Raw genomic sequence first — 13,729 nt, forward strand, 5'->3', positions numbered from 1 at the left:
GACTTTCGGTGCACATACTTTTGCTCCAGTGCACACGTTCCAGACGTCATTTAACATCGCTACAACGAGCTGCCCGCCGGCCATTACGTTATGCGAATGCGCCAGGAATGTCACTGATGACCGAATCCAGTGGCGGAATACGAGCTTCTCCTGAAGGGGCTCATTATTGGCTCTCGCGGAATAGGATGGGTTTCCTACTAGCCGGATAGCAGCCCAACCTCTCTGCAACGTGAAAAGTCCGAAAGGCTTAATTGACAAAAAAAACCCCACATCACCTCACACTGCAGTAAAACGAACATTTGTGCTCATTAACCACGTTTGTTAAGCTGCTGTCAGAAGCGGCGTATTGAGTCTCACTTTGGGAGACGGATGGGAACAGATGTAACTTTTGGGGCTTTAGAAGGCTGACTCCATTTGGAGGGTCGATCAAGTGCACCCCCATGGCACGAAATGCACGGTTAAACTGGAAGCTCTCGTTTTTTTTTTTTATTCCTTGTAGCCAATGTCTGGCTTGTACCCCTATTTATTGCTCCTCGTGCTCTTTCTCTCCCTTGACAACAATCTCAGTGCATTATTGACTGGGATTTACTGTACTGACGGATTACTGGTCATGGGGTTCTTCACTCTGGATTTGTTCTGTTGTTCATTGTGAATGAACAGCGGTGGCCTAGCGGTTAATGAAGAGGCCCCGTAATCAGAAGGTATTCGGTTCGAATCCCGATCCGCCAGGGTGCCACTGAGCAAATCACCGTACATTTACATTACATGTGGTGGTAGTAGCCTAATGGGTGACACACTCGCCTATGAACCAGAAGACCCAGGTTCAAACCCCACTTACTACTTACTTGTCCCTGAGCAAGACACTTAACCCTGAGTTGCTCCGGGGGGGGGGGACTGTCCCTTTGTGCCGTAAATGTAAATGCCGTGAATGTAAATTTGTCATGGCTGCCCACTGTTCACTAAGGGGGATGGTTAAAAGCAGAGGACACTTTTCGATGTGTGCACCGCGTGCTGTGCTGCCGTGTATCGCAATGGCAATCGCTTGACTTTATTATTAATATGCGCAGGTGGAGCGGCTGATCCGGGAGCTGGAGGGCGAGGGCGGAGGCGCCGTGCGGATGGTGGCCTCGCCGGTGCTGAGCCGCGCGGCGGTGCAGTGCCTGCAGCTGCGCGTCAGCCTGCGCGAGTGGACGGCCTCCTACAGGCCGGGGGCCACGGGCAGCAGCGGCAGCGTCTGCGCCGCGCTGCACGGCGACGCCGTGCTGCTGCTGCGCTCGGAGGACCTCTTCAACCTCTCCACCCCGCTGGCGAGACCCCTCTTCAACTCGCTCTTTGTGCAGACTGCCTTGCGAGGGTGGAGGGTCAAGCTGCTGGAGGGGCCCTGTTTTGCCACCAGTCGACGCCCGCTTTTCAGCTCCGCCCACAACCAGTGGAAGGCAGAGAGTGGTCAGAAGGAGGCCACGGCGAAGCTCATGCGCGCGTTCGGGATCAAGCACCTCGTGCAGTACGACGGGAAGGAGCAGTGGTTCGGGTGCAGCAAGGAGACGCCGCGGTGCTTCGGAACCGTGCGGGACGACACCCCGGATTACCTGTACCTGGAGCGCTGGACCCCGCCCTGCTGCCTGCGCGCGCTCCGCGAGACGGCCAAATACGTCATCAGCATCCTGGAGAGCTCCAGCGTCCGTTACTGGCTGGAAGGCGGCACCCTGCTGGGCGCGGCCCGTCACCAGGACATCATCCCCTGGGACTACGACGTGGACCTGGGCATCTACCTGGAGGACGTGCCCAACTGCGACTACCTGAAGAACCTGGACGCGGGCTCGCTGGTGGACGCCAACGGCTACGTGTGGGAGCGCGCCGTGGAGGGCGACTTCTACCGCGTGCAGTACAGCGAGGTCAACCACCTGCACGTGGACCTGTGGCCCTTCTACGCCCGCAACGGCGTCATGACCAAGGACACGTGGACCGAGCACAAGCAGGACGTGGAATTCCCGGAGCACTTCCTGCAGCCCCTTGTGCCCATGCCCTTTGCCGGCATCACTGCCTACGGCCCCAACAACCACCGCGCCTTCCTGGAGCTCAAGTTCGGCGAGGGCGTCGTCGAGAACCCGCAGTACCCCAACCCGGCCAAGAAGAGGCTGGACAAGGGTCGGCAGTAGCATCACGCCAAGGAGATGGCGGCATTATGTTGCCAAAAAGCCCAGCGACAAACCGCTCTAAACGAACGAAAGTTCTGACCAGGCAGCTTCCTTGTGTTTTTTTCTCTCGAGCGGAAGAGAGGAGTTTTGGTGGAGTTCCGGGTTACACTCTCCTCCACGGCTTTTCCCTGAGCAGGGCCGCGCCTTCCCAGGACATTTTGGCTGGTGTTGGAGTCTTCAAGACGAATTGGACTAGTATTACAGATGGTTGGATGATTTCAAGTCTTTCACAGGGACGTGGAAACACGACTCTATAGGACAAATATCCGATTATTATTATTATTTAAAGAAACTATTTAACTGGGGGGGAAAAATTCAGGCCAAACCCCCACTTTACTGCTTTAATTATTGTGGCAGCACAAGCCCTGAGTCAACCAGCGAGACTACTGTCCGTGAGAACACCTTACGGTGTGTGGCATAGGTTCACTTTATTAACAATTGTTTGCACAGTTTATTGTTTTACTACGTGTTAATATTTTGTCGTCACCTGCTGAGAATGAACCACTGGAATTTTCCTCGGGGTTCCTGTTTGCAGCTACACTGGACCCATTCAGTGCCATCTGTACCTTATTATTGCCCTGTCTGAGAATAATACCTTTTCCAGGATGAACGTTGGAAAAGCACATCATGATTTGAATGCCTTACTTTACTAGAAAATTCGTTTTTTTTTGCAAAATTGTACTGCAATCCCAACCACCAGGAGGCGCTGCAGCCATTTAAACCAGAAGCCAATACAGCTGATTTCGGTCTCCATGACCACTCGGGGGGTCACGGCTGCCAGACTCACCCAGGGTACACACACGAGGGATTGTGTGTGTGCATAGGAGTCACTTGGAGCTGAATAATTAAACCCAGTAAGGGCCTACGTGCGTTGTAGGGTGTGCAAAGTCCGCGGTGGTGTGTTTCCCGGGGACGGGTCCGGTTTCCTTCCTCTTTCAGTAGCCACACGTTTACTGACTGTGAAACAGGAGATTTTTCCTTCATAGATTATTCCGCTGCACGGTAAGGCGAGCAGGGTGCTTTCTTAAATTGAGGTTCCTGTAATCTAGAACAGATTGCCCCACCCCAAAAAATACAACACAATGCTCATTTTGAACTATGCCAATTTACCACCACCCCCCAAAAAAATTAAGAAAATGTCAAACTCAAAGGATTTGTAAAAAAAAGAAAGAAAGTCTCCTGTTTTAATGGAACAAATGGTGAGGAGTACATTCTGAAGGTATTTGTAGTACCAGCGGTTGTCTTTGGCTCTGACAGAGATTGGCGGGTCTCATGACCACTGGAAAAAAAACAAAAAAAAAAAACAAACACCTCACATGCAAGCACTCAAGTCACCCTGATAAGTGATGGAATGATTAGTCTGTCGCAGGACTGAGAATGTAGAAAACGCCCCCAAAGAGCGCGCCTGACCGAAGGGCCCAGAGCCTGCTGGGAAATGTTTTATTCTTGGCGAATTCGGACTTACTGGACCCTTCTTCCCACGGTGCGTGATCTTCACCCACAGCAGGAACAAAATCAACACGTACTCGCACACACTGTGCTATTCAAGACTTAGGAAGCCCAGCTCTTCAACTTTGGTAAGAACAATCTTGACAATTACACATATTGCACTACCGACTTCTGGACAACAGAAAAACATGCAGCAGTATAACATTGTATAACAGATAAGCGTTTTTTTTTTTTTTTTAAATGTGCAGAGGTGTCTGCAGCTGCAAAAGCGAGCAGAGTTCATCTGAAATCATGTACTGAAAATATCATATAAATTGCTATAAAAAAAAAAAAACCCTTGCCTGTGCTACTGAGCATTCCAGTAACTGTGCAGATTTGTCAAACGCAGGGTCCTGTCATGATACTAGAAGTCCAACTCAAATTCTTAACTTTTTTTTTTTTTTTTTTATACATCAAAATACGCTGTTGACCAGCAAATATAAATGAAAATGTTTGGGGTTAACTGGTCGCCCCTCAACATTTCAGACCTCATCTGCTCTGTATCTGTTAACGGTACCTGCTGTCCGCAGCCCCTTTATGGTACCCCTGGTCAGTTTGAGGTCACAGGCTGGACAGGGCCTAGTGTCTCAGTGTTCCACCGGCCCAGCAGAGAGAGCAGTAAAGGAAATGTATGGGTTAACCACTTCAGTCTCACTTCCAGACACAGATATAAAAAGCCATACAACTGGCTGCAGGCCCAACACTGTAAAAGCTTTGGGTCGAGGGTTCTTGTGCAGAATTAAGCCTGGTCCACAAATGAAGTCTTGAGTTAAAAAAAAAGAAAAAAAGAAATAAAATCTCCATTACACACAATCAAGCAGCAGCCTATAGGAAACAAAGAAGACCTTGTGAAATTAAACGGCTTTGGCTTTGCAAGATCCTACTGTGGGTAACTCGAGACAGAATATGGCTTTACAAAGATTTACAAAAAAAAAAAAAAAAAGCAAACGGAGGGTTCAACTTTTCAAAGTTGGAAACATAAAAGCTCCTTAAATGACTTAAATTAAAAAGACTTCAAAACATAAACAACCTTGATATAATTAATAAAAATGATTCCATACTGGCCTCTAATAAATACAAAAAAAAAAAAAAAAAAGAACCTTCAGCCTTCCAGCTCTTTAACGTACTGGATTAAGAGTGATCGGAGCATTGCGATACGGTCAAGGACGGGGACCGGGTGGAAGCATACGACATTTATCCCCTCATTGTCAGGGATAAGCAGAGTACAGTTGGTGGACCAGGGGTGGGGAGGATTTGGGGGAGGGGGTAGCAGCTTTACATGGCTGACTCTTTTTCGCTGGGCCTGGACACTTCCTGTTCGTGTCCTCGTCTCTCCATGAGGGGCGAGTGCTCGTGTATGTCTTTTTCGGCCGCCGTAACCTCGGACAGCTCGGCCGCTGGCTCCCCTTTGGCCGTGCGGTCCACAAAGTACTGCAGCAGCCCTGCGCCAAAGGCGTCGCCCTCCACGTTGATGACTGTGCAGGTTCGGTCGCTGCAGGAAGCAAGGGAGACGGGAGAAGACACCACATCAGCACAAACCCGTCTGGAAACGTATCCGGACAAGTCCACCATCAGCATCTAGATCCATACGTCACATTCTTCCCCCCCGGCGTCATCGTCTCAGTAGCAGAAAACGCGCGACGCCCCCCAATCACTTACACAAGCCAGTCCACGGCCAGGATGAGGGAGATGTCGCTGGTGGGCAGCCCCACCGCTTCCAGGATGATGGCGAGTGTCAGAACCCCTCCTGCCGGGATGCCTGCTGCTCCCACACTGGACGCGGTCGCGGTCACTCTGGAAGCAGGGCGGAGCTTTAGTTCCAACGCTTTCATCACGCTGCATGACATTTTTTTGCGGTTTGAAGAAGAAAAACCTCACAGGATGGTGATGACCTGGATGAAGTTCAGAGGGATGTTGTTCAGCTGAGCGATGAACACCGCCGCCACACACTGGAAGCAGGCGGCGCCGTCCATGTTCACCGTGGCCCCGATTGGGAGGATGAATCGGCTGATGTGTTTGGACACGCCCCTCTCCTCCACACAGCGCATCATAAGGGGCAGTGTGGCTGAGCTGAACACAAACACAACAAAGATGAGGCTCTATAACACGTGTCAAACTGGGCCACATGCCGCGAGATCTGTTATTATGGCCCGGTGACATGACGCGCTGATAACACACAAACTCCAGATCCCATAATGCAGTGCGCACTTTGCTGCTCCCTATGTACTGAGTTCGCACGCTGCTTTGGTGACTTTGAAGCTGCAGTGTGCAGATAGTGTTGGGCAAGGCAACTGAGGCATTGCATTATGGGATCTGTAGTTTTTTGTATTATCAGCGCTTCATATCGCAGGGCCATAATCATAGATCCATATAAAGTGATCTCTCTGAACACTTTATATAGATCAATTAATTGTGCCGCAATGGCGCCCTCTGTACTCCACAATCCCTTACAAAGACCCTCCAGGGGGTCACACCCGTTATCATGGCAACAACGTTTAGTGTACAGAGGAGGTGTAAAGATACCAGACTTTCCAAAAAACTCCATTTGCAACGATCAAGGTTCAAGAGACGAATGCAAGAGACTGTGTCATAAACAGTTACGCTGCAAAGGCAGAAATAACTCGAAAAATACATCCGCAATACCATGAGGGAGATGTCGTAGAAAAAAGGCGCATGGAAGGCTTGAAACGCACCTTGAGGACGTGCCGAAGGCTGTCGCCAGCGCAGTGACCAGCCCCAGCAGGAAGGTGTAGGGGTTCTTGCGCGTGATGACGAAGTAGATCAGGGGGAGGACCAGCAGGCCGTGGATGGCGTGGCCCACCATGCAGCAGGCAATGTACTTCCCCAGGCTGGCAAACAGCATCCCGACGTCATCCATCTCCACAATCTTACTCGCCACCAAGAACATGATACCCAGAGGAGCGTACCTGCAGAGGGCAGAGCGGTTAAAAACGTTGTCATTCATGGACACGTGGACCACGAACGCATCTTCATGTGCAAACTCATGTTCCTGGTGACCTCCAGCCAACATTGTGCTGTATAATCTGTGTACTGAACCATCAATAAATAAAGAGCAGGAAGGTGAAACAGTCAGTAATGACAACTGATAATAACGGCCCCGGTCAGGACTGCCATTAAACCAATTTGCTCGGGTCGCCACGTTCAAGCTGTAAAGCTGCATCCGGAGCCTCTTACCACATGATCCAGGAAACCAGCACCATCGTGGCTTCGTTGAAGGAGTTGAAAAACCTGATGAGGATTTCCCCCTCCTCCCCCAGCTTCCGCAGGGCCACGCCAAAGACGATGGCAAACACCACCAGGCCCAGAATGTTCATCCCTTCCACCTCTTTCCCAAACGGTATCTGCAAACACACGGCAACAGCGTCGGCGTGTGCGTCTCGCCGCAGAGAGAGAGCCGCTTCGCCCCCCACCTACCTTCTCGACGGTGAAGTTGCTGGTCCCGTTCACCTCCTTCAGTTTGTACTGAGTGGCATACTGTGAACAGGGGACAATTCCGTAAATAGCCAGCTCGGTGAGATCCGAATGGATTATTCTTATTATTCACTTACTGACTGAAATGCTGCGGAAACCAGGTTGGCGGGAAAAATGTTCCTGTCGGGCCAAAAAAAAAGTATAAAATGAATTTTATTACATACAGCGCAGAAGCACAAAACTGAGATAATATTGTATTGAGTTATTAAGATATTAACTAAACAATTGGATTTATTTTACCTAATAACCGTGGCGAGAACATTTTGTTCTGATTTGATGTTAAGATGTTACATTTTTCACCTTTTATTTCTAATAACGTACAAGATTTCATTAACATAGTTAGTTGCCAATTTAACTGTGTAAAACAGTACATTTTTGGCTGTCATGTCTCAATTCAACAATCTGACATACAGCGGACATGTTGCCCTTTCACCAGGACAATGTAGAATTATGGAATTGTTGGAATTATGTAATTACATTAAAAAAAGAAGAAAGATTAGCGCTGGGCCTCTCCACTCGAACCCGACTCCGCTCAGCCATGAGGGAAGGCCGTGGGGCTTTAGGGATTTCAGCACCCGGTGCTTCCAGGAGGGTCAGTAGTTCGGAATGCCTTTTTGGTCCGCGCGCACTCAGGGAAATGGGAGTAATACGGGATTAGGGGAATAACGAGTGGGTGGTCTGCTCGATCTGCTTCGAGGACCAAGGCGTTGTGATGAGCTTGTCGGCATGGATGTGTGGACATTAAGGTCCTCGTTCAGAAGAGGAACGCTTTTGGTTGCCAGGTCCAACCATTCATTAAAAAGTAACAGGAGGAAGTGACTTACAAAAGAAAAATTCCCAACGATTCATAATATAAAGACAGAAGTGACGTGTCCTGTGCGTATGCACCTCAAGGAACAACTTCACGTCAGGGCTCTTGGTAAAAAGGGGTGAGAGGGTGACCCCATCCCCTCATCTGCTATTCAGTGAAGTCACATAAGAGTCAAAAAAAAAAACCTAATGGCAGCGTAGGGGACACGCGGGCTGGTTGAATGCGATCTTCGAACACGCACACCACTGAATATGGGCCACAACTGTAAAACTCACTTTATTGCTGGATTCGAAACGCAAAGTTAGAGCTCAGCCACTTTCCTGCATTCTTCAGCAGACTGCAAGTGAACGTTCGCCCCTGGGGTGGGCGTTTATGGGTTGAGCTGCCCTTCAACGCAGAGGTGTGTGCGTAATTTTTATAGCTACATACATATACATACACTCACAGACATGTGAATTTTGTGACATTCCTGAGAATCTTCATTAATGGTGGTTCATAACAGAGTGTCCATGTAAGAAATCGAATTGGCAATGATTCTGCTTCCAAACATCCCAGATAATAAAAGTTGCATGACGAGAGCAACCAGGCCGAGCATATACGAGTTTTTCCACGTGCCTAACCGGATTTTAAAGTCCAACCCAACTCGCGTATTCAGCCCTCGCCGACTTGAAGGTGACAAGCTTTAAGTGCCATTTATCGCAAGTGAAGGGTACACAAAACGTGACGTGTTTGCTTTTGTGCCGTCAAGTGAAGTTGAGAGAAGGCCGACGCCCGGGAGGGTGGCGACGGGGACTGTATGAGCTGGCATGCATATAAAAAAAAAAAAAAAAAAAAACTGTCGAACGACAACGCTGATACAACATACACCAAACGTAAGCTGAACGCCATGACGTCACACGTCGTGGGTTAAACGCATTCTTGTAATGTCTTGTGCTGCACTAGTTTAGTAATAGATTACTCACATCTCAGAGGAAATGACATTTATTATAGCTACGGAACATATTTCGTTTCCAAAAAGAACCTTCTAGGGCCACTTGACTCCTATTCTTTGGCAGAAGTGGGTATTGTGAGTGAAGACAGAAGAAACGAAAAATTGAGGAGGATCACGAGAGGTCGGAATTGAAGAGTGCCAGTCCATCGTGGCTCGATGGTATAAAGGACCAGTGTTTAAACCAAACCCATTATCGGCCCGCGGGGGAAGTTCTGAGAACCGAGTCCTTGCCGGTTCAGGTGATCCGATTTCAATGGAGCCTTTGAGAAACCAGAGTCAAAGTTGACCGAGGGCACGCATAAATCTGAAGCGGCATTAGCCAAGTCTTAATGGGACTAATGAAAGCAGCCTTACAATTTCACATAATCTACAACGCCGATCAAACAACGCTCAGTGCTGAAACAGAAGAAAGGCCGTTTTCTTGAGAAAAGATGTGGGTTGGGACCGGTTCTAAGTCCAGACCACCTCTGCATAACGACTCAAAGGGCCGAACGCGGGTCGGGGAAAAGGACGAATAGCCCGGTCACATGCTTGTATAATGATTAGGTGTGCGGTGGAATGTTTCCAACCCACACTGTGGACATCACGCTCGGGACTTGCCCATTAAGAGCCGCGTGGTCTTATTTAAGGTTCGCTGGAACAGGACTGGAAAAGAATGAAATTTACATTTACAGCATTTACCAGACGCCCTTATCCAGAGCGACTTACGATCAGTAGTTACAGGGACAGTCCCCCCCTGGAGACACTTAGGGTTAAGTGTCTTGCTCAGGGACACAATGGTAGTAAGTGGGATTTGAACCTGGGTCTCCTGGTTCACAGACGAGTGTCTTACCCACTAGGCTACTACCACCCCCCAACAAATATGGGGTGATCCTTGCTTTTTTTTATGAATCCATCCCTATAAAGCAGCCATGGCAAGTTGGTGTTTTATACATACACATGACTGTAAAACGACGCTTGGAATGTGCCACGTTTTCCCTTTACTGTTCCACATGAACGGGAGCCACGCCATCTTGGCCTGTGGGACACGAAGAAGCCAAAAACTCCTGGCTGATGACTAAGGGGTCTTGTTAAGAAAACGGAAGGAATGTAATGTTCCCAGATCCGGAACGGAACATTTTTCCACTAGTCAGTCACGGCTTTGGGGCGGCTGGTGCCAGCACAGTCAGCAAAGTGTCTCGCTCCACAGGAAGCGCGTAAAAACACGCCCGCCTTCCAGATGGAGCACCACAACCGCCGCCCGGCAAGTCACAGCCACGGCGGCTTATTTAGCGACCGGTGGCCACCCAGGGCGAGCGCCTGCCCACGGGACACGCTTCGTTCTGTGGCGGGGATGCGGCCTGAGCTGTCGAACCCGCAACATCCAGGAAGTGACGCTGTACTGCACAGGCGCAACACACAACATGACACCGGGAGAGGGAAATAAACCACACGTGTACATCATGAATAAATAACACAAAAGGGAGGCTGAAAAAAAAAATATATATATATATATATATCTCTCGCAATTTCACCACGCACCAGGCGGCTCAGCTGCTTAGACTCGAACTCGGGTCCGAACGACCGTTCGCACAGAAAACGCGCGGCGGAAACGGACGCGCGCGTCGGGACATGACGCAACCGCGCGGGGCGATTTCAGTGCGCGCCGCCGAGGGCAGGGGGGTCACCTCATCAGCGGGGCGACAATGTGTCGTAGTTTCGACGTGGTCGGGGTCTTCGTGGAATTAGCGCGGGGTCACGGGTTGACCTTTATCGCCAAAGACCATCAACTCTGAATTTAACTGCATTGAGATGTTAATTATGTGAAAACAGGGGACAGTCCCCCCCTGGAGACACTCAGGGTTACGTGTCCTGCTCAGGGACACAATGGTAGTAAGTGGGGTTTGAACCCGGCTCTTCTGAATTTACCTGACCAGGTCCAGGAAGGAGTCCACCACCTCCTTGGACTGAGGCACGTCGGCGGCGTCGCCCAGGCCGGCGGGTTTGAAGCCGTCGCCGCTCACCGCCCCGGGCCGGATGATGAAGGCCATGACCACGCCGATGGCCGACGAGATGAGGGTGGTCACCAGGAAGAAGAGCATCGCCCATCCGCCGAGCTTGCCCAGGGCTTTGGGGTCGATGCTCGCCGCCCCCGAGACCAGGCTGCACACGACCAGGGGGATGATGATCATCTTCAGCAGGCGGATCAGCAGCTCGCCCGGGAAGCCGAAGTAGATGATCTGGACGGCGCTCAGACCCGCGGAGCGCACGGCCAGTCCGATGAAAACCCCGACGATCACGCCGGCCACCGTGAGGATCACCAGCAAGTTGGCCATGGCCAACTTCTTCAGCCTCTGCCCCAGCGTCGGGGGGGACTTCTTGAGGTCGCCCAGTCCGTAAGCCATCGCGGGCTCGTCCGAATGCGCGTCTCCGTTGGAAGGCTTACCCTCCTCTATCGTTATCTTCTCGGCCATGGCGCACCGGGTCGGGGAAAAGATAAATAAATACAACAAAAATTGGTTTTGCCGCTTATTAAAAAGCCGAATAGGACGCGCTCACGACGAGGCGCCGCCGTACGAGTCTGAAGCACATGTACATCCTGAGCGCAAAGCCCGCAGAAATAGGAGATTAGTTGCCGGCGTGACGTCACGCGGGGCGTGGTCAGATGGCGGGGGGGCGGGGCGTCTCCAGTATCTACTTAATCCACAGCGCTGCACAGAGTGCGTTCAAATTCAAAACTGAACACATTATAACGTACAGACAGTACCGGCCAAAGTTTGGACACACCTTCTCATTCAGTGTGTTCTCTTTATTTTAAAAGGTCATATTTAAAGTGAAATAAAAATAATTGGGGTTTGAGCCTTTGGTTTGCAGTAGTGAAGTTCATTCACAATTTGAATTGTGCTGTGTAAAAACAGTAGATGATCATTATATAAAACATAATTTGGATATCATTTGAAATTATCGAAAGTGACACAATTTTAAAGCAAATCAGAGGGGAATAAAATACCTTTTGAATGTTTTCACCCCAGGCCAGATTATCACTATTAGACAATTAAGGATAAATTGATGTTCCCAGAGGTCATAAAGCTGTCAGAACACATATGGCAACGGCATTCGCAAAATGGCACGTTGCAGAAATTGCTCGTCAATGGCTGACAAATATGACAAAGAGGTCAAGCAATTGACTTGGCCCTCAAATTCCCCAGATCAAAGTCTTCCCTCAGCGGGTCAGGGCTGCTCTGCATAATTAAAGGCTGTGGCTGATCAAAACATTTAATCTTGCATCCTTTTCCCTTGTCCACACTTGCCACAGTCAAGCCCTCCTGCTTCCAGGGGGAGTGCTTTAGGAACTCTCACATCATTGGACATTGGGCTTATACAGTCATATCGTCCCACATGACCATAGGTAGCAGCGGAAAGGGCCTGCTGTAACAATGCAATTCCTGCAGCGTGGCCATAAAGTCATTAAGAGAGTTACTTTTTTTACTGTAAGAACAAAAATACCCCGCTTTAGTTCACTGTTTCTGTAATCAATAGAGTTCAGGGTTGAAGGAGGCTGCCCGTCGTATTCCAGTCAAAAAAACGACTTCCACGTCACGTTGATTGATGAAAAATGAATTGAGCGTAAGGGAATGGACTGGGTCGTTTTATTTTAACCCGCTCATGTCAGGAAACGAGTGGTAAAATCAATTCACTGACAGTGACATCCACAAAGGGAGCTTGAGAAGGTAAAGCTCAAAGCCCAACAGGACTGCAGGGAGCAGGCCGCCGTGATAAAGAGAGGCGAATGAACCCAATCCGAGCCGAAGCGCAGCCAGGTCAAGCCATTCCACGTTCGTACGTATATGTGTTCGAGAGATAAGGCAGCACAATAATCTCTCGACAAGTGCGGCAACTTTCGCCATCCTTCCAACCAAAGTTTCGGAACTAATTTAGGTCAAAAGCTAGGGAAGACTGTTCGTTACAGTTTATCCAGAAGACTCCATGGATGTTCAATCCGTAACCCAGGCTGTTAGCTAATGTGTAGAGGAGCAGAGAGGTTTACTGAAAACATTCCTCTCCACGTGATATTTTGTGGTCCAGGAGAAGAAGGGTCTGGATTTACAGCAAACGTATATTTCTCACGCTGGGAATACCGTCCCAGCATTTTCCCTGGACGGGGGACCTGTCTTTCGCCTCGCCATTTTGTTTTGTCAGGGCTCATCTTTGTTTCTTCATTCCATGCAGGCAGAGTTACACAGGCTAACCTTGCCGCCGTGAGAAGGCCAGAGAGTTTGTGGGACAGAGACGGCCGCATTAGGAAATCAAAGCCGCACCGGGGGGACGCAAGAGGCCCCTGTCTTGAAAACACAGACGTATGGGGTGAATGCATCAGATCACACGCCACTGGGCACCCTGCTGTGTATGTTTTGCAAAGCCGACCTTCTGGGTGCCCCTGAGAACCTCAGTCGCCCCAGAGCTGGACATTCTGCTGGACGTTCTGGACTCGTTGACACCAAAGTTTAAAAGTGTGATACATCACCTTATGATGGAAGAGACGCCATTCCGGCATGGATGGCAGCATGAGGGGAAGCTGAACTGAGAATATTTCGTCAGGCTGGGCTCTCAAAACGTGCAGAGCCTGCTGTGAGACGGGTTGTCGCCTTTTTTGGGGCCGCCTACACTCAAAAGTCCCTACACTCAAAAAAATGATTTGTTCAATTATGACACCTTTTCCCACACATTTGAATTATGCTATTTGAAACTAAAGCAGGCAAATGGCACCCT

General features: G+C 49.7%; 2 protein-coding genes across 2 annotated transcripts in view; one reads left to right on the forward strand and one right to left on the reverse strand.

Annotated features, from left to right (window-relative positions):
* The window catches only part of fkrp (fukutin related protein), a 6,499-nt gene extending 2,666 nt beyond the window's left edge, over positions 1-3,833 (forward strand). The window contains exon 3 of the mRNA XM_028963069.1: positions 1,068-3,833. Within this exon, the coding sequence (XP_028818902.1) occupies positions 1,068-2,159 (1,092 nt within the window). The 3' untranslated portion in view covers positions 2,160-3,833. The remainder of the gene's footprint in view (positions 1-1,067) is intronic.
* slc1a5 (solute carrier family 1 member 5) lies at positions 3,352-11,669 on the reverse strand. Its single transcript, XM_028963068.1, has 8 exons — positions 10,889-11,669; positions 7,256-7,298; positions 7,122-7,181; positions 6,882-7,048; positions 6,380-6,613; positions 5,565-5,756; positions 5,346-5,480; positions 3,352-5,178 (listed from the first exon to the last, which is right to left on the reverse strand). Exons 1-8 carry the CDS (start codon positions 11,431-11,433, stop codon positions 4,962-4,964), a joined length of 1,593 nt encoding a protein of 530 aa, XP_028818901.1. The 5' UTR covers positions 11,434-11,669; the 3' UTR covers positions 3,352-4,961.
* Positions 11,670-13,729: the final 2,060 nt, after the last annotated feature.

This window comes from Denticeps clupeoides, chromosome 19, assembly GCF_900700375.1.
Source record: "Denticeps clupeoides chromosome 19, fDenClu1.1, whole genome shotgun sequence".
Classification (NCBI taxonomy): domain Eukaryota; kingdom Metazoa; phylum Chordata; class Actinopteri; order Clupeiformes; family Denticipitidae; genus Denticeps; species Denticeps clupeoides.

Bases quoted from the DNA above. Each gene is read 5' to 3' on its own strand.
- slc1a5 (XM_028963068.1), bottom strand. From the start codon at position 11,433: ATGGCCGAGAAGATAACGATAGAGGAGGGTAAGCCTTCCAACGGAGAC. The intron at 7,182-7,255 runs GTAAGTGAATAA...CCCTGTTCACAG, and splicing joins TTTCCGCAGCATTTCAGTCA to TATGCCACTCAGTACAAACT. The intron at 5,179-5,345 runs GTAAGTGATTGG...TGCTTCCTGCAG, and splicing joins CTGGCCGTGGACTGGCTTGT to CGACCGAACCTGCACAGTCA.